At 38.2% G+C, this 27955-nt stretch overlaps 1 protein-coding gene across 3 annotated transcripts in view; it reads right to left on the reverse strand.

Annotated features, from left to right (window-relative positions):
- The window catches only part of LOC129771567 (serine/threonine-protein phosphatase 4 regulatory subunit 1-like), a 464751-nt gene that overhangs the window by 172026 nt on the left and 264770 nt on the right, over positions 1–27955 (reverse strand). The window contains exon 3 of one of the 3 annotated variants that reach the window (XM_055775335.1): positions 22205–22315. The exons of the other annotated variants lie outside the window; for them this stretch is intronic. Within the exon in view, the coding sequence (XP_055631310.1) occupies positions 22205–22315 (111 nt within the window). The remainder of the gene's footprint in view (positions 1–22204; positions 22316–27955) is intronic. 3 annotated transcript variants of the gene reach the window in all.

Here is a 27955-nt window from a genome sequence, read left to right on the forward strand (position 1 = left end):
GTAGGTTCGCACCCAATGAAACCAGTATTTGAGAAGTGATTTACTCTCTCAATTGAAACATCCACAATTGCGAGGTCATGCCAGAAATCGTCTTTTTTTCTTGGAAAGTGGAATATCGTGTATTTAGTTTTCGATCAATTAGGTGACAATTACTTTGGAAACATTTACATAGAAGCGTCATACCTGTTTGATGTTTGAATGTTTGAAACCACAAATCTGGCCTCTGAGCAAAGGTGAGGCAATGCAGTGCCATCAACGAAAACCGTGCAGTTCCTAAAAGTGGCAGATTCCCTAAATCATTCATGTACAATATAAACAACAGAAGTTCGATATTACCCCCTAGTAGAACACCAAAATTGATTGAACACAGGGCACTTTTAACATTATTTAATGTTACGTATTGTTGTGTATCAAATATATAACTTTGATCAAGATTGTTGGGTTTGGCTCCGATACCATAAATATCTTGTGTTTTTTATAGTATTTTGTGATCAATTGTATCAACAGCCTCCTTGAGATCTAGAAAGAGTTATCAACAATCATTTTACGATTGATTCTTTCAATTATTTCATCTACAAGCCGAAATATATAATATATTTCTGATATGTAAAATAGTGTATTTTTAAAATTTCGATGCATTCTAATCCAATATCCAATATCCAAAATGTTAAATAAGCTAATTGAGCTAATTGATTGAGTAACCTAGACTTCGTCGACAGTGCGATGGTTCTGTTTGAGAACTAAAACGAATCAATAAATAGACACAATCAGACAAAAAAATATAATATAACCTTTCAATGCTACATAAACCTTTCGCGTCTTAGTGAAAATCTGACTTCGTTCCAAGAAGGTTGACGGCGTAATGGAGATTTTTTTCGTCCAATGAAAATCTATCATAATGGCAACTCGGCCTGCGAAGGAAAACGTAATCAGAGCTTTTTCGCACAATCCAAGCGAATCCTCGAAAACCTTGTAACTGTACTTTTTAACTGGCGGCCGAAATCCATCAATGACAGAAGAATATGTTTTGACACAAATCAGGGATGCAATTTTGTTCTGTGACATTGTTTTCAAATATACATCAATTGGAAACAATGTTAGGCACTGCTGATGCATTATAAAACCATTCATTTGGCCACACGTTATCACCATCATAACAATTCCTACTGAATTGGGTTGGAAGGAAGTACAAAACCGTTGATGTGCGCCCGGTAGGGAGAGAAAGTGAGCACACGATATCTGACGCCGTCTTCTTCCGACCACACTCCACCACCACCACGCCACCCTTAGTCGTCAGTCTTCCTGGGTTCATCTTCCTGGTTGTGTGTTGCATCCCATCCATCCCTCTAGCTAGCTCTATATATCAATGCGATGCGATGCCTCCTTCCTATACCTTATCCAGTCAAAAACAGGCAGCCGGGCAACGACAACGACAACGAAAGCCCGCGCGACGACCAGGGCTCTTTTTATTCCCTGTTTCTTCGCCTTGTGCCTGGTGGTAAAGGGTGGTGAAGCCCAACGCGCGCGCCTTCAAAGCCAGCCAGCCATCGCATATCGTAACTGCAGCGAAGGGCAGGCAGGATGGCAGCATGGGTAAAGATATGAAGATTCCATTCCGAGGTACGACGCTCCTCGTGTCTCCCGTGGAAGAACGCCACCAAGACCCTGAGACACCAAGCCAAAGCCAAATCGAGTGTTGTTGTGTGGAGGGAGAAGAAAATCGGTCGGGAAGACACACGAAGGCTGACTGTTATAAGAAAACAATCTTGGTTAGGGCGTTTCTTTCCCACGCTACTTTCTCCGTCGTCATCGCCATCGGGTTGACGTTTGCTGGGTTTGCTGCTGCTGCTCGGGATCGGGGTTCACTGTGACGGTGTTGGTGTGGTAGCGCGGCTCTTCTGCCGCGCTCACTCGGCAACACTTCGGCAGAAGCTTGAAATTTGATGGAATTTCTCATCTTTCTCGTTGCTTCCCATTAAATGATCGATTTTTAAAGAGATATCGTTGGCCGTGCCCAACTGGAGGTGGGGTAGCGGTCAGCAGAATGCTGGACACAAAAAAAAAGTAACACCTTTCTCTCCACTACCGTCCGTTCGATGCCCAATCCATCCCCCACACAGTTGGTCACGACGAATTGGACCAATTAACAAGTTCGGTTGAGACAGCAAGGGGAAAACTATACTAACCAGCGGCGGTGAAATGCGTGTTGTGATCCTGAGTCATATTTCTGGGTGGCCTTCACACGGGAATGGGTGTGTGTGTGTGTGTGTGTGTGTGCGTGTAAACAATCATTGGGAGTAATTTCTGCCAATGGCACCGCCATAGCAGAGCGCCACCATCGCACCGAAAACTTTGCGTCAAGGCTAAACTGTGTAACGAATATGTTCAAAACTAGTAGGTACTGACTGGGGCAGGCAATGTGCGTAATTTTTGTTGTTTGCCGTATCATCGCCGTCATCGGTGTGTGAGTGTATGGTGCTCGATTCCCGGAAATGAGACATATGTTGACAGGGAGGAAGATGTGTCAATTGGCTTTTTCTTCGCTCCATCTCTCTACGCACAAGGGAAGCATCATACGGCATCCTGGAGATCATGGGGAATGTTTCATTCTTGGCCATTTTTTTCTGTTTTGGTTTGTTTCCTGTACTCTATGCGCACCTTTCCGCTTTTTCGCTCCCTCTCCCTATGCCGTCGAAAATCTTCGCGCGGAGCCATTATTACGCACTAAATTTATTACAGTTTTTATTTCAGTTTAATTCCACAGGGTTCACCATTCGGCTTTCTTTTTTTTTTCGCTCCTCGATATCTCGGCGGCATCCACTAAATCTCTTCTTTGCTGCTGCTATGCATGTATAGAGAGATGCATGATTTGAACCAACAGTTACAGCTGCCAAAAATTCATGTTAAAACCAGAACTACGACGCTTCCCGTGCCAGAACTAGATGAATTTAACACATGGCACTAGGGAGTTCCCATCTGGATCTCGTCGTCGGATCGGTTTGGCTGGATTCCACCACCGCTTTCCCGGAGAACACACAACCCCTGTAAAACAGCGGCAGAAGCGGCAACAACGGCGGTGGTGACGGCGAGAGAGAAGGAAAAGGATGTTTCCTGCGAAGCGCGCTCTCTGAACCGCTCGCTCTTGCACCACGAAAACCAAAATCGGGAGCTCTCATTGGTGGAGCAGCTCCCAACAAGTTCTTCTGTATCGGTGGTGGGTAGGTGGTGTATATTCTAGTCACTGGGGATGAAATCGAGGGAAAAAAACCACGACGACGTAAGCTCTCCTCGTTCACAGAGAACACACAGAACAGCGCCAAACAGAAATCGAAGAAAAAGGAGCAACAGCAGCAGCAGCAGCAGTCCGAACTCTCTGATTTGAACAAAATGGCGGCGCCCCTTGTAAACAACTACTATCTCACACCCAAAAATATTATTTTTTCTGACATGCACTTGACATAGGTTTTGTCCATCCCCGGATGTTGTAATCTCTGAACTCTTCGAGGTCACATTGTATCGAAGGGTAGCACACCCTTGCGTGCCCCCACTCCCGGACGGGGGGAGGGCGCATTACTACGAAGTGGGCGGCATGCGTTCGTACTGGTCACGGAAACATCCCAGAGGTCACATAGATTTTTTTTCTCGCTCTCTCAAAAGTGCAACACTACATACTATGCGTTATCGCCATTCCAGAGCGCAAATTAAGTAACATCACATATCACATAGGCTTTTCGTACGCAGCAGGGGGATGTAGCCCATGATTTGGGGAAAATTTACACGGTTAACCCAGAGAACACCGGTGTTCGATGAGCGCGCGCACAGACAGGGATCTTTTCCCAAGAAATTATGGGATTGTATTAGGCCACACAATGTGTAACCACTGTGAAGCGATGTGTATTGTAACAAAATCAATCTACTAACCGATGAGAAGACTGTTTTTTCTTCCTTGATTTCCAACAAACTCATCCGCGGCTCAGGGTATCCTTGGGGATCGAAGATCGTCAGAACAGCGCGCACCATGACGATCTCCTCTCGTTTCCCGAGCAATTCACTTCAGAGTTCTGTCCGGAACCATCGCGATCGCAGCGCTTTTCAGTCACCGCCAGCAGAATCAGTCTTCTCTCACTCGCGTGTGAACAGACGACACTTTTTCAAACTTGAAACACAGCAGCAGTCCACGGATCCTCCGCACTCGCACTCTCGGGTGGTACGACGACGACGACGATTTCCGGCCACTTGTCCTTGGCGTCGGCGGACACAGACTTCGCGCACACCGCCCCGCGCTCCCACCTGCACAGGATACCGCGCAATAATCGCACCGCATCCTTTCCCAAAATGAAGAAAAAAGAACCCCACAAAACCGCCGGAAGAAGGAGTTGTGTTATTAATTTGACACCATTTTTCGCGCAATTATTAATTACAAAATATCCGAAACAGTACCTCCGTCACTAACGCATCTAGCCAAACTGCGAAGCGTGTGTCTGTGCAAAGCTGGCCACACATCAGCGAGCCCACCGCCGCTGTGTTGGTGCCCTTCCCAGCAACACTCATTCATGACTGCGGTCCGGATGTGTGCGGTCGAGATCGACTCACACACGCTCGCTCGCTCGCTCCGTTGTGTGTGCATGTAGTGATGGCGCGTTCCGAGAAGCTCAAATAAATTGACATACCACACCGAGAGTATATTGAGCATTCCTTGCATTTCCAGACAGATCCCAGGGTTGTCATGAACCTTTTTCTCATCCACGTCCCATGTACAGTTTAGGTGTAAGCGCCCGAGAACCTCGAGTGCGATCATTTGCACCAACGTCAGTTGAAAACATTCAAATTAACATATTTTCCTCATTCCATCCTTTTGAGAACAACCCTACCGCTCCAAACCGAGGGTACCGAGACCGAGCCCGCTTCGGTCTGTCTCGTGCCATCTTCGTGACAAACAGGGTTCGCCACGCACAAGCGACGGCGGTGGTATTAGTGCGCCAACGGGTGTGTACGCATACAGCAGTGTTGTGCAACAGCACCATAGCAGTGTGTGCGCGCACCGTTACGTTTCTATTTTACGCTCGCCATCGACGACGACGACGACGACGAGCGAGTAGTATTTTACTACTACTACGCACGGGACGCACGGTTTGATTCATATATTCTTGTGAGATTCATCGCACCCATTGAAGGATCGCGGCTGTACGCGCGGATCGGAAAGAGATGGAAGCGGGAGAGAGAGAGAGAAAAAGAGAACCGTTCGGTGAGTGTTGCTTTCCGCTTACTCTCATGCACCGCTGCGCTGGTACACTGTTCGACCAAGAGTGAGCGGTGAACCAGCAAGCCTGGCAAGACCTGGAGGCGTGAAGAGGGCTCTAAAATACAACTGCTCTGTGCTCTGAGCCAGCTCGGGAACGAGCGTCTTCATGGTTTGCACACCCAAAGAGGCTCTGATGATGGGCTGCGGTAGGGCTGCTGCTCTAGGTGAAGAATTTAGAGCAATAACATTAAGGTTCGAACGACGACGAAAAGTGTCGGGGTGGAACAATCATCGGGAATCGTAAACAACATTGCAGCATTAAATATTTTTTGGTTGCATTAGGTTTCATTCGTAATTACTTTCAAGAATTTCCCATTATGTTTACATCGCTTCCAGCATGTGTTTGAAAGTTATGAAGCTGAAGCGAAGTTTCCATTGAATCTAAGCTTATAATTGGACCAGATGTTGGATCAAAAGCTCATTTTAAGAAACATTGTGAAGAATTACCAGAACTAATTCATGGCTCTTTGGAACCGTCCGCTCAGATTTTCATGTTTAATTCTCATTACACCTTCTAAAATTGATACTTCGACATTAATATGCCTGAAATAATTTAGAATAACACTCTGCAACTTTCCTTGATCCCGGAGTAGAGATGTCGGTTAATCGTTCGATTAAGTCAAATACAGTAAAACCTCGATAATTCGCGGTTCGAAATACCGAAAGCGAGTTTCATAGTACACTGAATCCTTTTTTTACGCGGCTGATGCGTACCTGCAAAAACAAAAATCGCGCAAAAAATGGCGTTATTTCAAGCGAATCGCGTAAAATAAGATTGTCCCATGAACGACACGCGCTCGACACAACCACGCTCTCACAGAATTTCTTTTCTTCTCTCTCTCTCTCTCTCTCTCTCTCTCTCTCTTCCCAATGGAGCGACTGTAGGTAGAGCAAAATCGCGTAATTTCAAGAAAATCACGTAAAAAAATCGCGTAATTTCGAGAGAATCGTGTTAAAAAATCGCGTAAAATAAAATCACGGCAAAAAATCGCGTAAAAAAATCCAGTGTAGTTCTATACATCTATTTTTGGTAGTTACGCATTCTACACCATGTAATACGTATGCCCAACATGCAAACAAACATTTCTGTCGAAAACACTTGAGCACTTTTGAGAAAACTTTTGCGAATAATCGCAGTATAACTGACGTAGTTCCATACAGCTTTCATACATCATTCGAAAATTTAAAATTACCAGAAATTTGTGCTACACTGCGTTTCATAACTTTAGAAGCACTCCATTTTTCTTAGTTTCTGGGGATATGTAAGAAGTTGGTTGAATTAAAGTATATAGTGTAGAATACAATAACTATCTTCATTTGTAAGACAGGCCATTTAAACTTTATTGTTGTGTTCAGGCGCGAAACATTCAAAAAACTAAAATTCTAGAGTTTTATAACTATAGAACCAGATGGAAAAACTCTCACTCCTTTACAAAGTTAACGTCAATTTTACATGAATTACAGTATGTTTATGAGGACGTAGGTCATATTTAGTTCTCAATCAGTTCAAATAGGTTATTTGGGGTGGTTTCGACCAAGCTGCGTCATGTTGTAGTGTGTGTCTCGTTCTACGCAGAGGATATTGCTCGTTTAAGCTCTTCAAATCACTCATACTGCTTGTTCTTGATAGGGTTTTGATCTGGTAAACAAGCTGACCGGTCCAGAATCTGAAGCCCCTATTCATTAAACCATGCCATGACTTTCCGGATATTATGAATTGATGTCAAATTACCCAATTATCACGGTGGTTTTTATGCAAAAACAGAAGTAAATGATTCTGAAGTACTTCATTGCACTTCTGACTGTACATTCGTGTTGATAAAAAGTTATCTGAACCAGACCTTTTTGAAAATATTTTCCCCAAACCAGTACCAAGTTTTCTGCAAGAAACATTGAGCAATTTTGTTTCCAGGTCCTGTTTACTGATGAAATTTTTGTGGATGTATTGAAATAATGTTAATACTAGTTGAGTAAGAATAAGTAATACGAATTTAAATAAACAAAGAACATCAATCAATTATTTTCATTCAAGATTAAAATAACTTGAAACTGTCTTCAGGTAAGAGAGAGTACACTTTCGTAACCACAAATCAAATAAACGAAGCAAAAGCGACTTGAGATTGGCGAACGCTCACGAGCCACTCATTTGAGCCGGTTCGTCAGAGCGAGCGTACGATCCACGGTTCTTCACTAATGAACCACAAAAAGAGCAGCGATTGAAAAACGAGCCTCGGTTCATGAAAGAACCGTGGTTTATGGAAGAATCGTGACGTAGTTGAAAACACAGTTATATGTGAAAAATAACGATATTTTTTTCAAAACCGGATCAATGTAGGTTTCAAATGAAAAGACTTGACTAGTAGAACACAGTTATTTGTGAAAAATGCAAATCCAAAATGGGTGCCGCCACAAAATAGCAATACAGATCGGACTCGATTATATACTGACTATTATATACAGTTCAAAAAAAAATTATATTTCAAATATGACTTATTTCAAGCGAAAATGAAATATTTCAACATTAAAGTGAAAGTTAATTTGCTATTATGATTACATTGAACTAAAAATCGTGATTTCGATGGACTCTAGCTGAAAATTCCCCAGGAATTGTTAAAACTGATATTGCAGCGAAATTAAAAAAAAAAGATAGAAGTTGGGTGTCAACGAACGAATTGTAGAGCAGTAGAGAGCTAATTTGGTTGATAGAAACATTCAAGTTTATTATGTATTTTTTTGTATAAAATTAAGAATAACACAATAAAAACCACTAACTTCTAAATTTTTCACTCCTAAAATGTTACTTAAAGGAGGCGATCTGGCGTAGTGGTAACATCCATGCCTCTCACGCTAAAGGTCACGAGTTCAATTCTCACTCCAGACATTCTTCCAAAAATGGAAGTAAAAAGTGACGAACCAGCCAAATGAGTTGAAAATCACTATAATACAGATAAAAAAAAAATGTTACTTAAATCCACCAATTTGGAAGTTTCCTGTGTCCTGTATAGAATTTTCTCATCTTTCAAATGGAAGCAATAGAATTGTCCTACGTAGTATCGATGCTCCCAAAAATATTTATTATATAAAACGAAAACATTCGGAAATTCGACTATTAATTAGTCACATATCGTAAAACATCCGAAAACAAATCATGGTCTTTTTTATTTCCTTATTTTGTAACTGTAGTTCCCAGTGATCAACGTCTTTCTAACGAAAAGCTCAATGCCAGTCCCTAGAGAACGACACGGGGCTCTACCTGTTAAGTTAAACGGTTTCATTGTGATTAAACTTAATAATAATACAAATAATGTACTAAAAGCAAAAAAAAATTAAGTGAGTGGCAGTTAGCAGTCAGATGAAGCGCGGTCGTCTGAGTGGGAGGAGTTCGATCCATTGGTTGGTAAACTTCAAGCCTCACATGACCCAGAAGCTGCTGCAGTAGTTAAGCTGGACAAATATTTAGTGGAACCACATTTGCAAAGAATAAGCGACCCTTTGCTTTGGAGTAAAGAAAGAAACTCTATCCATCTCTACGAATTCGTTCTGAAAAGACAGTATTCCAGCGATTTCAGTGCCATGTGAATGAATTTTCTTGAATGCAGAATATGTTTGCAGTGAAAAACATAATAGACATTCATCAAATAACATCGGGCAGATCATGATTATAAACAAAAATATACAATGATCATGATTGTGATGAAAATTTATGAGAGAAAACCTAGAATGAAGTAATATTTTTGTTGTTCTATGCAATTAATTTTTTAAACTTTATTTTTTACGACTTCCTTCTTTACATATCCGAATGAATCGCTTCTTGAAAAGAGCCATCAAAGCCAATGAACGAGCGGCTCTGAGTTCTGAAATTAACTGAACCGTTTTAACATCTATAAAAGAGACGAAACTGAATTAAATCATACATGCGAAGCTCATGACACCCTTTAAGATAGTTTCGACGAAGTGGCAAATGAAAATGATATTCAGCGTCGGGTCCAGGAAAAAAAATCCTATTACTAACAAAATCGACTATTATGCGAAAACATTTCGTTGGCGTTTACTAAACTTTAAGCAATACCCCCAATTGGCAAAGTTTGCTACAATTTTTCTTCCAGCTCCTTGCAGTAGTGTTTACGAAATACTGAACTGGCCTGGATACCGGATAGTTACCGAATATCCGTTTCATCTCTAGTTTTTATACAGAAGATCTTTTTGAGTATTTGAATTCTGTAAAATCTGGTTCTACTGTCATCGAATATGTGCAATTGTAATCGAGTAATGTAGAATCAAAATATGAATACATCGAATATCATTACGGACGATTGCTGCGACTTAAAAACAAGGATCCATTTCCAAGGTTAATATATTTTTTTAGAATTAGGCTATACTATTTTTCGTCCATGTTTCGTCAGAGAGATTATTCTCAACCCTGCTTTGCGTAATGGTGGAAATTTCCGTCATAACATTGAATACTCAAAAATTATATGAAGGAACAATGCAAAGAAAGGGTTAAAATCCTTATAACGAAGCAACGAAATAGACTTCTGGATCACATGTAGAAATTTTTTTATTCCTACAGAATCTGTGTAAGAGACGAATGAACTCTCAGAGTTTAAAGTCTCTTTAATTCAATACCGTTACCGTTACATAATCTGGATGAATGTGTGTGCTTTGGACAATGCACAATGGTCCAGGAGATGTATTTAAGTGGAAATTAGCATTTAGAGCTCGACAGTTATTCTCTAGACAAAAACTGTCTTCGAAAAAGTTGTTACATATGATAGAGCGCTCATTTTCATGTTGCCAAAAATAGGGTGACCAACATTTTCGATGAAATAAAAAATCTAACTTTCTTATCTCTATAGATAAAGGTAAACATAGTTCGACAATATTTTAGTCCTAGTTATTCAAAACATTTTTGTAGAACAAAGTTTTTTTCTATCTCTTGAAATAACCGATATAGCGGGGTTTTCTTAATTTACGTTGGGGTCATCATTAAAAAACTGTTTTTTGCTCTAACTTTTATAGTTCAAATCTCAACTTCACTCAACGTTATTGATATTTCATCCCAAAAAATACGTTCTCCGCGATTGTTTGTCATTCTTTCTGGGACAAACATAAACAAAGTTTATTGACGGCATTTGAAAGAACATAGTTTACTCTACATAATGTGTGATTTTCAAAACTATGTTATTTTTTGTGTTTGAGTAAATAAAAATTGAAATCATGAGTTTTTGGATAAAAAACCATCAATAACTTTGAGTAGGATTAAGATATTGACAAGTTCTGCACCACAAAATGTAGGTCTTGATAAGCTCTAAAAGTCATACGAAAACAGTTTTGATGTAGAATTTGAAATTTAAAAGTTAGAGCAAAAAAACCCGCTTTTTCATGGTCACCCTAATGCAACTTAGGAAAACAGCGCTGAATCGATTATATTAAAAGATAGAAAAAAGCTTTGTTCTACAAAATTAATTAAAGTAATTGGGGCTACAATATTGTCGAACTATGTTTATCTCTATCTATAAAGATAAGAAAGTTAGATTTTTTTTTATTTCATCGACAATTTTGGTCACCCTATTCTTGATAACATAAAAATGAGCGCTCTATCATATGTAACAACTTTGTCGAAGACAGTTTTTGTCTAAAGAATATCTCCCACAAAGTTGTTTTTTAACTAAGTTGCATTAGGGTAACCATGAAAAAAACGGTTATTTCACTTTAACTTTTATATTGAAAATTCTACATCAAAATTGTCTTCATACGACTTTTAGAGCTTGTCAATACCAACATTTTGCGATGCAGAATTTATCAATATCTTAATCCTGCTCAAAGTTATTGTTGGGTTTTCACCCAAAAACTCATGATTTCAATTTTAATTTACTCAAATGCAAAAAATAACATATCTTTGAAAATCACATATTATATAGAGTGAAATTTGTTCTTTCAAATTCCGTCAACAATTTTTTTTACATGTTTGCCCCAGAAAGAATGGTAAGCAATTGAAGAGAGCGTATTTTTTGGGAAGAAATATTAATAACTTTGAGTGAAGTTGAAATATTGACAATTTCTGCATCGCAGAAATTTCTGCATCTGCAATCTTTCGAAGACAGTTTGCATGTAGAATTTGAAATATAAAAGTTAGAGCAAAAAAAAACAGTTTTTTAATGGTGACCGAAACGCAAATAAAGAAAAAAGGCGCTATATCGGTTATTTCAAAAGATAGGAAAAAACTTTGTTCTACAAAGATGTTTTAAATAACTGGAACTACAACATTGTCGAACTATGTTTGCCTCTATCTATAGAGATAAGAACGTTAGGATTTTTATTCCATCGAAAATGTTGGTCGACCTATTTTTGGCAACATGAGATTGAGCGCTTTATCATATGTAACAACTTTGTCGAGGACAGTTTTCATCTAGAGTATAGCTGTCGAGCTCTAAATGCTAATTTCCACTTAAATGCATCTCCTGGATCATTGTGCAATGGTAATAGAATCAACATATTGCTATCGTTACAGTGAATTCGATATGTCACTCGGAATTCTCTTTCGATTCTTAGCACCATTCTAACAGGAAAATAATAACAATTTTTATGTTATTTTAGCCTTCACCATTGAAGATTAAGAGTGCTAAGGCAACCCTACTGTACTAGTGATCAATGATTCTATTAACATACTCTTTCAGGACTAGAAGTTATGAGCGCCAGACAGCAATTTTCAAACTCTGCCATCCAAAACATTCCACGAACCGGTTATTTTGAACAGAAATCCGCAAAAATATTAATTGGTAAATTTATCAATTTACTGAATTTCGGTTTCATTCAAAACATATTATTCTGTTTAATGTATTTAATGTATGTTGTAACGTTGTGGCATCATAATCATTCGCTCGATTAATCGAATACTGAAAGACAATTACGATTAATCCATAATCGATAAAATGAAAAAAAATAGACATCTCAACCCCGGAGGAACCAGCAGTCAAATGTTGTGCATTGGCAGCCGTGATGGCCACTTCCGCACCGCTCAAACGCTCGCATCGCACAGCACGGTTGTGATTATTTGGTATAGTTTCTGTGCATCAGCAGTAGCAGCAGCATGTGGCGCTATGTTGAGAGTTATTTCCTTCCGCGCTTGATGAATGAATGAGAGAGCCCTCTTGCTCTGTCCACCGTCAGATCGTATGGATGGGAAAAGGAGTTTGGGGATGTGTATCCCTTCCCAATCTGGCGATGGGAACGAACTCGGGGTTTGTCTCTGAGCAAAACTTTGCAATTACTGCTGCTTGGGAGCAGAGTTTTAATGGGAAATAGTTAAACATATAGGGGAAATGGGGGGAAATGGGGGGAAAGTGGTCACCCTAAGGAACATGCCCATTTCCTATGTACACATACCACTACAATTTCCGTTTTTCGCACAATATTGTAGCTAAACTTATTGTTGTTCAAGATAGCAAGCGATTTCAATTATGTAAATTGAAAATAGTACATTTTTCATTATTACAAAATAAGTTGAAAAATCGAACTTTTTTTTAGTGAGCAGGTAAAGTATGGAATAGATTTATGCGGTTTTTTTTGCCCAATTTGTTGAAATCATTATTGAAATAGTAGGTACATGTATGAAATAAACTAAGACTATTCACCTAAAGTCATAATTTAAATTTTCTCATACGTATTAAACGCAGTAGGAAACACCCAAAATTTTAATAATGATGCTTTGTTTTGGTTGGAGTGTCACGTTTTTCCTGGGTCAAAACCACAAAAGAGACCCCTTTAGGAGCAGAAGGTGATAAGGTATATCAGCTTTTGAAGACATTGTCAGTAGTAATCCTCCACTGGCCACTTTGCCCCCAAACAACAAGGTAATTTCTTTGCGGAATTATCGCTGAAATTGAACAAAATATCTGTTCACCTCTCCTAGAATACGTGAACAGTCGTTCAAATTGATGATTTGTCGAAAATATCAGGTCAAATAAAGTAAATTTCACTAGAAATTCCTCAAATTCGGAACGCACAAAACTACGGTCGAATGGCTACTGAAAGAGCGATTTTTGTTTTTATTTATATTTATATTTATATTTTATTTATAATAAACTTTGTCCACCCCCCCACTACCCCCAAATATTACAAGGTGTGCATACGAGTACAAATTCACGGATTTATAATATGTGGCTATTATGTTGAAGTTGACAACACATGTACGAGAAGACGGGGTAAGATCGCCCGGCGGGGTAAGGCGGAACACTTCTAGTTTTATAAGAAATCCTCAGTTTTTTGGCAAATATGTTACGCAAGAAGCATGATTAGCCCATTTTTGTCGTTTCGAAATACTTGCCAACACTTGAGCGCACGAAATATCAAAATTGTAAACAAAACAAAGTTTTCCTCCATTGCGATCTAATTTCCAAGGCAAATAAAATAAGGATTTTTCCAGCAAAAACTGTGTATTCAGTTTATTGTTGTTGTCCCAATCCTTCAGTAGATTGTTCCGGTTCTTTTTGCGTTAAAAGGTATGTAAAATGTAATATAAAATGCGCGAAAAATGCAAAATAATGCAAAAGGTGCTTTGGGGGAAAACGGTCCACTTTCGACGGGATAAAAGCGCCATAAGTCATGATATTGAATGATTTTCATATCTAATAAAATACCATATTTTTGCTCGTCTCTTTACACACAAATGCCCCGAAAGTACATAAGGAAGTCGTCGAATAATCGTCCTTATAGATTCCGATAATTTGGTAAATTTTTCACGAATGTTTGCAAAACTCTGCACGTGGAATATTGATGGCCTTTTCAGAAGTTTGTGTGTAGTTTATGAACAACCCTAAACATTTAGTACCTTAGATAACACTGTTCCTGTTATTTTTACTAGACTAAACTGTTTGAAAATAGCATCGTTCCGTCTTACCCCGTCATGGTCCGTTTTACCCTGCGGGTGGTCCTTCTTACCCCGCTAACGAAATAAAAAGCAATTTTTTATCATTTCAAAAATTCATGAAAAACGCAAAAAAAGTTATACAATCAACAGTTACACATTTTTAGTAGTAGATTATTAGATACTCAATGATAATAGTACAACAAATCGGGGAAATCCTGAAGGAGGTTTAAATGAAAATTGATTCTCTTAGGGGGACGGTCTTACCCCGTCTTCCCCATTTGAAAAGCGTGTACTTCAGCTTCAGAATCAATAACAAATATTATTAATTTTATAAATTATTATCGCATTGAAAATGCCGAATTTTTTACTAGGAAACTCAAGTTGCGGAAACATTTATGCATTATTTTTTCTAAAAAGAATTGCAGATGATAGTCGTGGTTTGCTTGTCGTAGCTTTCAAAGCATATGATCCATCGGTAAGCCTGTGTGAAAAGTAGATTAAATGATTCGGAAGCAATGAATTTGATTTGAATGGTGAAGATTATGGAAAGCCGCCGAAAAACTCTTAAAATGCACATTTGGAAGCACGTACCGTTGGAAATGATCACTAAAACATACTAAAATTCCAACTTTAGCATATCTTGTTAGTTCATATGAGGATTAGATCTTCAAACTTTCACCCAACGCTAGCTGGATGAACTACAATGCCGATCGATATCCTTTCTCCTCAGCCTTCCATTCATAGGACAATCCACCTTTCGTAGCATCGTTCGAAGGCTTTCGCAAAAACCAGCATTGACTCATAAATATTTTTACTCCTGGAAGCCGCGCACAATATGATGCGGCTAATACTGCATAAGGCCGAAAAGATGATAAACGTAAACAACATCATCAATAGCAACAACACGGTAGACAGACAAGTGACCTTTTCAATAATTTAAATTACTAGTCAGTCTACGCTTGGAATGGGAGCTTTTTTGTTTCGCCTGCTGATGTAGGTTCCCCCCTTCGTATACCATTCGTAGAGTAACCAACACCCAAACTGCGTTTCGCACCCTCCGTCTAATTCGGGCGATTGGGAATAATATAATAAACAAGTTTCTTCACTGTCCGCTTTTACTTTGATCGGTGAAAAGCCGCAAAAATCACATTTCGCTAATACATATATTGTTTGTTGTTGCTTTGCACCATTCCGTGGGTTTGATATCGGTCGCGACTACGTCATTCCTCGCAATGTCATAGCTGCGAGAAGCTGCAACACGATTGCGGAGGGGGATGCTGTGAAACGCCTGAAATGGCACCAAATGGTCTACTTTGTTCACTGTGCGAAAAGCCAAATCGAGGGAACGGGGAATGAAACAGGTTCGTCGCGGAGAGACTAGACAATCTGCGAGTAGCTTGGAAACATACAAACACCCAGCAGTGAAACCAACGAGTGCCCTCCAGGTGAGAGATGCAAGATAAAAAGTCACATTAGGGTTGTGTCCGAGACACGACCGCATAATTGACGTAGGATTTCGTTAGGTTATCTGTTGATTTTGGATATGTTTGAAGAATTACATCGTAAAACTATTTGATAATGATTTGATGGCCCTGAAAAGGGCCGTTTTGTTTGGTTGTTGGGTATTGTTTGTTCATTCCACCAGTGTTTAACGGGTGATGACAGAAGGATGATAAACAGTCGTTGGATGGTGCGTATCAGATAAAGGATACCGAAGTGGAACGAGACATGATGAGAACCGCCCTCTGTGATCCTAGACGAGATGCCTTATGTGATATGTATGGATGAAATAAAGAAAAAAAAATCACCACTGTAATATAAGATAATTATTAATACCGAACACAATTATCAATTTTTCTCATCAGTAAAAACATGTTACTTTAATATAGCGAAAATATATTTGAAATGGGAATTGTTTATTAAACCCAATGCGAATTTTAATTGGACTAACAACACCTAATACTATATGTAAAGCATGGGAAATCACTATTTCTTCTCTTTTCCAATTTATGTCGCCGTTAAACTTCCCTTGGATGAAAATGAACACAACATAACAGACAGCCTCAACCAAACGATAAATCGTTTCATATATCAAGTCATTTTTAACCCCTTCACGTATTATTTAATACGTCACAAATCAATTGATTTCACTACTCTGCTCTGTTCTAGTGCCCTATGTTATGCAAGTACACCACGAGTGAGACTCGATGTTGTGCGGGGAAGGGTCAACACAACGGCTATCGTATACAATTTTACACTTACACTTGTGCTAAATTTTTCACAATGCACAATCGGACATTGATATGGAATTTCACGAAGCAACCAACATTATAGTTCCAAATTTAATTTTTATTTGCTAGAATAAATCGTATCACTCTCCTTACTTGCAATATGAAGATGTCCCCGACTTTCATGTATTTGCAATGCTGATTTCCCCCAGGCAGCTTGGTTTTGATGTCTCTGTTAGGGAACCGTCGCATGTGTCGTCAATTTCGACCAATCAGAAGTGGGTATTTCCGTTAGGATAGGTGTTGAGATTTTTCAATTGTTTGATAGTAAGTTTAATGATATATATTATTTTATTTAATACAAAAAATTGTTATGGAGTGCCGGAATCGATTGACGCAAAAATTTCATCAATCCATCATGAATGGACTGAGCAATAAGCGTTTGAAATTGGACAATTTTCACGATGAGCTCGATTTTCGATTTTCAATTTGTACCCCAATATGTTCCCGAAAGACGTAATCCTACGTCAAAAAAGATTGGCAAGTAGTAGCAGGTTTTTGCCCCACGTCTAGTTTACCCCGACATTGCCAACAGCAGTAATCCATCTATCAATTATAGGTTTCATCATGCTATGCTCATTTTCCTGAATGTTGTCAAATTTGTCCTTTTTCCGGCCAGGGAGAAAACAAACACGAGATGTAATGATTGCTTTACTAATTCAAAGTCTTAGTAAGATACGCACAAAACGCCGTGGATCAAAATCCTGTTCCCTTCGAGCAAGTGTATTGTGTATTGCTCCGTGGGAGGACTGCTCATCAGAGGTTTATCAGGTTTGGAAACGTCTCAGAATTCCTAAACGAGATACAGGTGTCTGGAGCTTTCCGGAAGAAAATATCGTTGCACGGCACAACTCACAATTAATCTAAAAAACACCCGAAACATGGAAACATGACACCTCTCAAACACATTAACGCGTTCGTCACCCAGCGCGAATCGGTTGTATTTTTCGCGGACCCAATTGGCTGTCGGTACGCCACGTTTCTGAGAAATAAACGGGAAACAATGATCTTTCACCATACCCGTATTTTTTAATTATTTTTTCATTATAGTGCCCATCCCCATTTTAGGGTCCAAAAAATCAACTTTTTCTTTTCTTGTTTTTCCAAAAATGGCTTTTTTTTCAAAAAATCATAACTTTTGAACTACTGGATCGATTCAGATGATCGATGATTTTTGAAAAAAAGGCATTCTTGGAGAAAAGTGTAAAATTATTTTTCGGACTACACTAGAATGAAAATAGGTGCTTTAATGTAAAAATAAAAAAATACGGATGTAATATGATAAGGAACAAAACTACCAATCTTAAGGAAAATCTGAGAACCAAGGTCCAACATTTTCGAAGACGAAAAATGAAAATCGACTCTCTTCTTAGTCGTTTCGCTTCGAGTAGGGCTACTGCATGCATTCTAATGGGACGAATGACGAAAGAATACAAATCCGTCTCTGCATTCAACCTTACTTCAATCCACCACTACTACTCCACCCTGACATGTAGCTCGTTGCCCGCGTGCTCAATCTTATTCTAACGTCGATATGAAGTGAAACAAAAACAGTTCTATTGTTTATCCCCTGTGAACCCAAACATCGATACATGCACAACGCAGGGAGTCGTACGATCCACAATTTCTCTTGCTATTGAACGGTTATAAGAACTTTAACTATCGGTCATATGCAAAGATGTGGAAACCGTATAGTGTTATGAATCACAAGCAGATAGTTGGAACGGAAACCAAACTACTCCGTTCGAGATGTGGTAAAAAACATAATCTGAGGAAACCTTTCGTGCAGAAGGCCCAAAAATCAAACCGAATTAGGTAAATTGAAGGGTTCCAAAGGGAACCGCGATAGAAAGCCGCACACATAAGTTTTAAGGAAACCATGTTCAAAAAAGTGGTGGTCTCTTATTTTTTAATCGTGTACAGAAAAAGATCTTAGGAAAGGTTGAAATAGATGCTTTCTATAAATTCATTAAAAACACATCATTCAGTACCATACCAGTTCAGTTCACCATATAGGCCATTTTCCAGACAAATTATGGATTCTTAACAGAAAAAGTTGTTTATTTTTCAATCTAATCCATTGGCTGAAATGACGCATTTCTTACTGAGAGTGAATTATCTTCCAAATATTTCTTCACAGAAATAGGAACCTATTAAGTTGCCCGAAAAGCTATTGCCGATTTATTTCACTACAAATAGAATACGATTTTTTTGAACATAGAATGAATGCATAAAGATGGGATGTACCGTTCTGAATCATATTTCGGACAACATCATATTTCGGACACTTCGTTCAAATATCTTGAAATGCTTAATGCACTGATGATATAACTATCAAATTAATAGCACAATTCCTTCTTTAGAGTGATCCCTTGGATTCACTATCACTTCATTTCAGAATAACATTTGAATTATTACATAGTAGGAAAAAATTCAACAGCACCACTCATTATCGTTAGTGTTTGACGTTTGTTTAGTGTGAGCACGTAGAATTTACCCGTTCATAAATATTTAAAATTCTCCCGTGTTTCATCAGTTCTCATCATCGTTAACAGTTTACTGTGATTGCTTGGTAAGTGTTTCGCAGTTGACTATAAAATAGAATCAGGTGTAATGTAATTTTCGTCCAAAAAATGATAAAATAAAGTGTCCGAAATTTGAATTCAATCTGTCCGAAATTTGATTTAGTGTCCGAAGTTTGATTTTTATTCGCTTCATTTGAAAAGCATTTTATTCGATGATTTTTTTATGTTTTCAATCAAGTAGGTACCAAAGTAGAAAGCTTAAAAGTATATTGAACTAATTTATTAAAAATATCAACCAAATAATACCTGTGCATAAAGTTTAGATCTCTTTTTTGCATCATATGTCTTAAGCGTCCGAAATATGATTCAAAACGGTACTTCTTTTTAAAGCTTAAACTCTCATGTTTTGGAATATTTCACGAACAAATTTTTATCTTAGCGTGTGTAGATGTGGAGGACAAAAATATAGATGCTTTCATTCGCAATAATAATTTGCTGGTAATAGATCGGAAATCGATTTGATTTTTTTTATTTATTTTTAGTTGAACAAAATTTGTTTTGTTTTCCCCACATACGTTTACAAAGATGACACAGTTCGACAAGTTATCCCCATCTGAATTTTATACCAATTCCATATTGATGCCAAATCGGGAATATCACGAAACATTTCCAACAAATGTCCTCATTTGTTGTTTTTGTATGTTCTTTCTAATTACAAAAAGTTCATTTGTTCAAATCAGTCATGCTATTGACGTAGGACTACGTCTTACATTAAGGGTGTAAAATCAGAAAACAAGTCACGTTTTTATGAAATAAAGTTAATGTTAATAACTATTTTTACTGCGAACGGATTTTAACGATTTGCATACCAATCGAATCGGAAATTTGCCAGGATTTGTTTGATATGATATACATTACAATCCAATTAAACCATATAAAAATTGATGAAAATTGCAAGTATTCCCATTTCCCCATACATTTGTTCTGTCCGTTTGTGTGCTTTCCCGAATAGAGCTGTCAATAACGAGCAACTTATGCAGCCGTTAAAATAGAAACAGTCGGAGACGAATGAATCCAAATCTCCGTAAACAATGGAAAAGAAGAAGAAGAATAGCAAAAAGAGAATATTTGCGAAATAAGTAAGCTTTCGATAGTCGCAAATGATATCCGAGATGATAAACAAACAAATTTCAACATTCTCGAATCTTTTAAGAATGGCGTGAAATAATCGAAAAAGTACGTTTTTCACTATACTGCCCATGATTGCATAGGAGACGTAATCGACAACACCATTGGTGTTGGGAAAACGCATTTTTGTTGTATTTTGGCCTACAAGCATAACCATGCGAATGTCCGATGAAATGATCTGTCCAGTTGAAGGATATTATCGGCAAAAAGAGGGCCTAGGTGATTTTGCGGATTATAACATATTTTTTCCATTTGGAAAACGCTTGCGTCTATTTATGCGGACAATCAATCGTTTCAATGAATATTTGTCCGCATTGCTAGACGTAATCACCAGGTTGCTCTGTTTGTAGCGTTAGTATTTACAATTCCGATAATAGGCTAAACGTCTCCGTCGGTAATTTCAGTAGTTATCGGATAAAATCAAAAAGGTTTGGAAGGAATTTAGTGAAATGTCTGGAATAGGTGCTCTTGATTTGGGTATGATAAGAACAGCAGGTTCGTGTTTTTTCAATTAATTGAATTTGTAAAGGCAATCTGCAATGTACCAACATTTTTAGCAACATGGTTTACCGATATCACGATCAATCACATAAAGATGGTGGAGTGACTCCAACGGTATGAGTAAATGCTGAATATGTGGAATAATTCAATGTTGAATCCGAGGAGTTATTATGCTAAGAACCAATATTATTTTAATTTTACTACTAATCAGATTGTTTCATTATCTACTCGAAGATTCAAATGCAGAAATTTAGGTAATTATAGCATTAAAAAACACAATTGCTTCTCTTTGTTCATCGCAGTGCAGTGTACAGAAAATAGTAATTATATGAGCAGCGTTTCAATGGTTTCCTATATTCGTCTATTAGGAAACACTAAGTAATAAGACACTATCGTGACAGACATGTTTGGACTCTACAATAAATGTGATCCAAATGTAGATTTAGCCTATAGCACATAATACTGACAATTGAGGGTTTTTGAACGATGTATGAAACTACATCTGTTATGCGGATAAACAGTGATTTTTCGGAAACGTTTTTTTCAGAATTGCTCAAATGTTTTCGAACAAAAAATGTTTGTTTGCATTTTGAGCAAACGTATTACATCGTGTAGAATGCGAAACACAGAAAAAGTCGATTTTGTTCATTTTGTCGTTTACGTCTCCTATACAAACATGGGCAGTATAGATCCTATGTTAAACCACATAGGGGTTCAAATAAACCGTCAAAATTTCTTATTTAATATCCTATATTTCTTATTCAATATACAATATTTGCCATACAGCTAGTGATTTGGTTTGGGGCACTTTTTACTTCCTTATCCGGCTCGGCCCTTTTTATCATGGCGTGTGTAGATGTAGAGGACAAAAATATCGGGAAGAAATCAAAAATGGTTTTTTTTCCAAAGATTTTGTGGACTAACACAATTTTTTGTGATTTTGTGATCTAGTGAACAGCAAATCCAATTAGTCTTATCAACTAGCATTCATTTGATTCCTTAAAGGTTCCTGCTGTATATATAGGTGTTTATATTTCAATAAGAAGAATTACGATGAAACGACCCGATCCAAGTGCCAAAACCTGATTCTCATTGATGATTAACGACATGTGTCGATTATTATTACGATTTGCAAAGGAACAATATGTTGTTCGTCCTGAATGTCAAATATCTGAGCTATGAAAGTTCATTGACAACGATTTCATATATATATTTTCATATTGGCAGTTCATATTGGCAGTTTAGTTCTTGAATTAAATCGTTGAATAACGTTAAATACATCGGAAACATCTGAACAATATTTTGGAAAGGTTTAAACCAGAAAACCAAAATCTAGTTACAAGAACGAGAGCTCACCCACAATAAAATATATTTCGAAAGGAAACGACAACGACGCAGCAACAGCAACAGTTTGGAACACTTCAAAGCGCAGTCAGCATATATGGAAGAGACGCTGCCGCTGCTCAGTCCTCACTCTGTTTGCGATGGCAGACAAAATTCCAGGAAGGACCTTGAAGTTATTCTAAATTACCTGACGCGCTCTGGCTGAGCAAGCCACTCTGTGTTTGCTGCATAAGGAATACGTGGTACACATAGAGTAATCCTTGGAATGACTCCGTCGTCGTCGTCGTTGTTGTTGTTGCTGGAAGGACGAGTGTTTTGTTCAGCCTGATCAAAGCAAAATGTACGATTTGGCCGAAAACAGATTTACGAATGGATGGAAAAAAGGGGCAATAGATGAATTGTTGAAGGAGGTAATATTTTTTGGGATTACTGCGGAGAAATGTATGAACTGTGCCGTGTGGGAATGGAATGCGTTTGTGCTGTTTCGTTTCCTCGAATGTTTTGGGGCAATGATTCTTGTCCGGCTAGAACATTCGTACTTGAAGTCGACGATGTCAAACAGATCTATTTTACCGACTAGTGTTGATAGTCACATGGAGATAAAAGCATCATACCTGAAATGAGAGAAAAGGATGAAAATATTAGAAGGGGTAACACATACAAACTAATAACACAAGACAAGCTTCTAAAGTCGCCAACGCGTAGTTTCTCTATTGGTGCGCAGAAAATTGACCCAAATTGCTACGCAAAATTGCCGTCACTACTCTCGACAGGCAAAAAAAACGATAAGGAACGCCATTTTGATACGTCGCGTGTGTACGCAACAGCACGAGAGCGTTTGATTATTTTAGCGTTCGCAAAAAAGTGCGTGTCCGAGCAGGGGAGAAAAACGCTCTGAACCTCGAAAGATCTGAGGCCACGATGATCGTGTGTGCGATCGTAAGACGCTGCCTGCCTGCCTGCCTATCAGTCTCCGCTGCCGCCTGTGGGCCAGATGAAATGTGCGAATGTGCAAAAAAGTAATACCATCGGTAAGAAGTTGGGTGAACAAACGGTGGTGGTGGTTGGTCAACAAAATGAAGAAACAAAAAAAAATCAATACATCGCCGAAAAAGAAGTTCGCGAGACTCGATTGCGTGTGATCCGCGTGTGGATTTTTGACCGTCGCGCGATCGACGCCATTTTATTCATGCGGATGTTGATGAATGGGGCCGGGCTTGATGGTGTCGGGAGTCGAGATAGTTTAGATAGAGCGATTTCGTGGCGTTCGTAGGTACTTCACCGCACTCTAGCGTATTGATGTCTTACTTTAATTTATTGAAGTAAAAACAATCTGTATAGCAATGAAATGAGAATCAAATTACAGAATTATAATTAAATATCAAACAGACGTTTGATACAGTGGTAGACATTCGTTTGGCCGCGCCCTATTTTTCCTCAATATTTTGAAAAATAAGTCAATTCTTTGTACAGTTTTGCTCATAAAAGACGATTATTGTTTATTTTCATCGAATTCATTCTAAAAAAAAGTATAAATTCACTTTTCGTCTTCTAATAATTCAAATATGCGGAATCAGGTTGGACATTCGTTTAGCCGCATCCTGAAATTGCAATAAAAGAAAATTTGTGCGGCAAATTTCGAGTCCAATCGGTAGCTAATATTTAGTATGTCTACCTCCATTTCGGATAACTTTGAAAACTCGCTTTGGCATCGAGTCAGACAGCTTTTAAAGTGTTGCCATATTGATTATAGCCCAACATTCCTGAATTACTGCCTTGAGACTGGAAATGTTGTCAAATTGTCATCCGTTTGCATAGACCATCTCGGCCAAGATTCTCCATAGGTTCTCTATGGGATTGCAATCGACTGCCAGCAGGTCATTCAAGAAGCGGAATGTCCTTCTCGGCAAACCATGCCTTCGATTGCTTGGAAACGTGGATCTATGCATAATCCTGCTGAAAAAACGACATCCTCGGTAGCGTTATTCTCAATATGGCCAATCAAAACGTCCTCCAGTAATTGAAGATACTTTTCGGAGTTCATTCGGGTGGAAATGAAACAAATGAGAAGCTTGCTGTGATAGGAAACGGCTCCCCACACTGTCAAACTTCCGGCCCCAAAGTTTCGCTTCGATCTCATGACATGCCGTTGACTTAAATTGTACTAATAGCAACTGTAACAGTCCGGACCATCCAAATTGAACTTTTTTCGCCGGAAAACACAGCATTTCTCCATTCTAGTTTCCATTCCATGTATTGCCGGGCGAAAATGAGATGGCTCTGCTTATGGGTGGCGGTTAGTTTCGGCTTCCCTTGAGGTTTCTTCCACATGATGTTTGGTGACTCATTCAAGATGCGCGCAATATGCCTCTTCGTTACTGGAACAACTGATTCTGCCTTAATGTATGAGTAGGACATCGTTTCCTGGTTGCTTCGTGTCTTATTCGACCTTTAAGACGCAAAGTAACTTTGGTGTTTCCATTTGTTGGTCGTTATATCTCATATTTCTGGCACTATTTAAAGAAATTCCGTACCACTTTCTCAGATAGACCAATTTTTGTTACGATCGAGCGATTAGAAAACATTTGTTCCCTGAATATCCTTATTATTTTCCGCCCCTTTTCCGTCATTAAAATACCTTTCACCATTCCTTTAAATTCTACGTAAAACACTAATCTGACCAACTTCTAACGTTGCATATCTAATATTTATATGTAAATTGAACATTCCCAAGTATTTTTTCAAAAAACACAAATAAAGGGCTTGGTGATTATGCGAAAACTCGATTTTTATGCGGCTAAACGTATGGAAAAAACGACGTTTGAATGTTAATATTCACCGATGCCGCTTTGTGTGTGTGAGATTGTGACGCACGTCCTTTCAAAAAAAGTGACTTAAATATACTACAGCAAATAAGTATCCCGATAAAAAGAACAATCCTAGTTGTTTTGTAAGTGTTTCAAGTTTTTTTTTTCAAGTGCGGCTAAACGAATGTCTATCACTGTATAACAGTAGAAGTAATCCTCCAGAAATATTGGAAGTCAACAGCGAATTTGGATATTTTTGGTTAAATCAAAAGAGACCACTTGTTAAAAAAATGTATCCGTGTGAGATCATTCGCTCACTCTTAAAAACGGTTAAGTCGACGTCAGAGATAACATTAGTCGGAAATCAAATGATTAGTTCTGAGTTGAGAGTTGATAACAAGACAAATCGATTTATTTCATCTCTTTAGATTTTTTTGAAAATGGAATAAAAAATTTGAAATAAAAAAAATAATTGAACGGCGATTCTTACAAATATTTGAGTGTCTTATATGGTACCGTTCTGAATCATATTTTGGACACTTAAGGCATTTGATGCAGAAAACAGATCTTAACTTTATGCACATTATTTGGTTGATATTTTTAGTAAATTAATTCAATATGCTTTTGAGCATTCTATTGTGGTACCTATTTGATTGAAAACATAAAAAAATATCGAATAAAACTGTTTTTTCGATTGAAGCGAATTAGAATTTGGACACTATTTATAAAAAAAAACTAATTTCGGACAGAGTGAATTAGATTTCGGACACTCTGTTTCCATAACGTTTCTTGACGTTTTAGGCTCAATTTATATTCCTGTACAATTACTGATGCAATAAAATCATCAAACATGGAAAAATCGTAAACTGCACACAAATGTCTAATTTTAGACGAACATTTTGAAATAAAATGTTTTTATGATTCTTAAAGCGCCGAGAAATAAAATAAGTTAAAAAAAACTTTCTAAGTTAAACGGTTTCATTGTGATGAAACATAGTAATAATACAGATTGTGTACTAAAAGCGAGAAAATAATTAGCCATGTAGTTGTAGTTATCATACCCCTTCCTTCTTTAATATAGGGCATTGATAAGACTCAAATAAAATCGTGGGGCACATCGGATTTCCATCATCCACAGTTTGTGGTTTCATCACATGCCCCACGATTTTATTTTAGTCTCATCAATGCCTTATATTAATGAAGGAAGGGGTGTGATAACTATACTAAGTGCTAATTGGGTAATTATTTTCTTGCTATTAGTACAATGTCTGTATAATTAGTATATTTCACTACAATAAAATCATTCAACTTTTTTTTATTTTCATTTCTTACTTCTTCTTTTTTATTTTTTTTTCATGATTTAACGTATTCTATTAGACAAACCATTTCATTGATACTAATATTAAGGTGGTTGCAAAAAAAAACATAGTCGAACATTTTGTGGTGACGACCTTTTTGGGTTTATTTTGTTCATAATGTATTGTGTTCTCCAAATCAAGGCTATTCATTTGATACAGATATTTTCTTTTTATCTTCACATATTTTACGTCTAAATATTTCCGCCACGTTTAGTGCCAATCACCGACCAGGGAGGCGATTCCACCACCTGTATCTTACTTATCAGACTCAATAATTTATGAGCTTCTTCCTCATCCGGTGTAAGATTATGAACCCATTGGTGATCGGAAATTTTGAGCAGCTTATCGAGCTAAATTTTCATTCTGGATTCATGAGCTCATATCATGAATTCATCTCCGTGCAGGTCCTTCTTCGTATAAATATTCCCAACCGTGTTTGTTTTCCTGACTACATCAATTCCTCTGTATATTTTGATCTGTTCATGAAGGAGAAAATCCATGGAATTCCAGATTATCATCGATCGGGGATCGTTCCTACGATCTTCAATGCAAAGTATGGGCGTATCAATTGTGATAATATGTACTTTACTGATGGGTCCTCTATGAATGAGGATTTGGAGTGTTCAACAAAATTTTTAGCACCTCCCACAGTCTTCAGAATCCTTGCTCAGTGTATATTGCTGAATTGGCAGCAATATATTGGGCGCTGGACAGCGTCGCCTCACGACCTGTTGAACACTATTACATTGTAACGGATAGTCTTAGCTCTGTCGAAGCTATTCGTTCAGAGAGGCCGGAAAAGCACTCGCCGTATTTCCTTGAGAGAATACGAGAAATTTTGAGTGCTTTAACCAGACGCTGTTATGTCATTACCTTTGTCTGGGTCCCTTCACATTGCTCAATTCCGGGTAATGAGAGGGCTGACTCATTGGCAAAGGTAGGTGTAATTGAAGGTGATATTTATCAGCGTCAAATCGCCTTCAATGAATTTTATTCTTTAGTCCGTAAAAATACCATCGCTAACTGGCAACGTAAGTGGAACGAAGATGAATTGGGTCGGTGGCTTCACTCGATTATCTCTAAGGTTAGCCTCAAATCATGTTTCAAAAGTCTGGACTTGAGTCGGGACTTTATTCGCACCTTCTCTCGACTCATGTCCAATCACTGTTCGTTAGACGCGCTACTCTTTCGTTTTAATCTTGCCGATGGCAATATCTGTGCTTGTGGCCAAGGTTACCAGGAAGGCAGCCCAGTGTGCCGGTGAGAGATGTGTTGGCTCGGTTAGACCTTGATTACATGTCCCAAATATATGTCTTCCTAAAAGCTATCGATCTTCGTGTGTGATTGTCCTTATATCCTTATATTCTCCTTTTCCTTCACGAGAAATCAAATCCCTTCTTACTAACAATAGAATAAGGTGAAATGTAAATACATATTAGATATTGTATACTTGGAACTATACAGATAGGAGTTTGGCTCCTTTAAACTTATCTAACTGAGCCTGTAAAAATAGACGATTTAATAAAAAAAAAAGAGCCGGAGCAACAGTTTTACTTCCCTTCCGGAGTTACGTTTTTTCGCATCCGAAAATTCCAACGCCGCCAGCTGAAATTGAACCCAGGCCACTCAGGTTGTGAGGTTTTCACGCTAACCACACAACCACTGGCGCCGTCATCGATGCGCATATCCCAATCAACTTTTTTTTTTGGAAAATATGAAATCAGTCATTTTGTAATGGCAACCAAATTAAATTTTGATAATATTGAATACGGA

Source organism: Toxorhynchites rutilus, chromosome 2 (assembly GCF_029784135.1).
Source record: "Toxorhynchites rutilus septentrionalis strain SRP chromosome 2, ASM2978413v1, whole genome shotgun sequence".
NCBI lineage: Eukaryota > Metazoa > Arthropoda > Insecta > Diptera > Culicidae > Toxorhynchites > Toxorhynchites rutilus.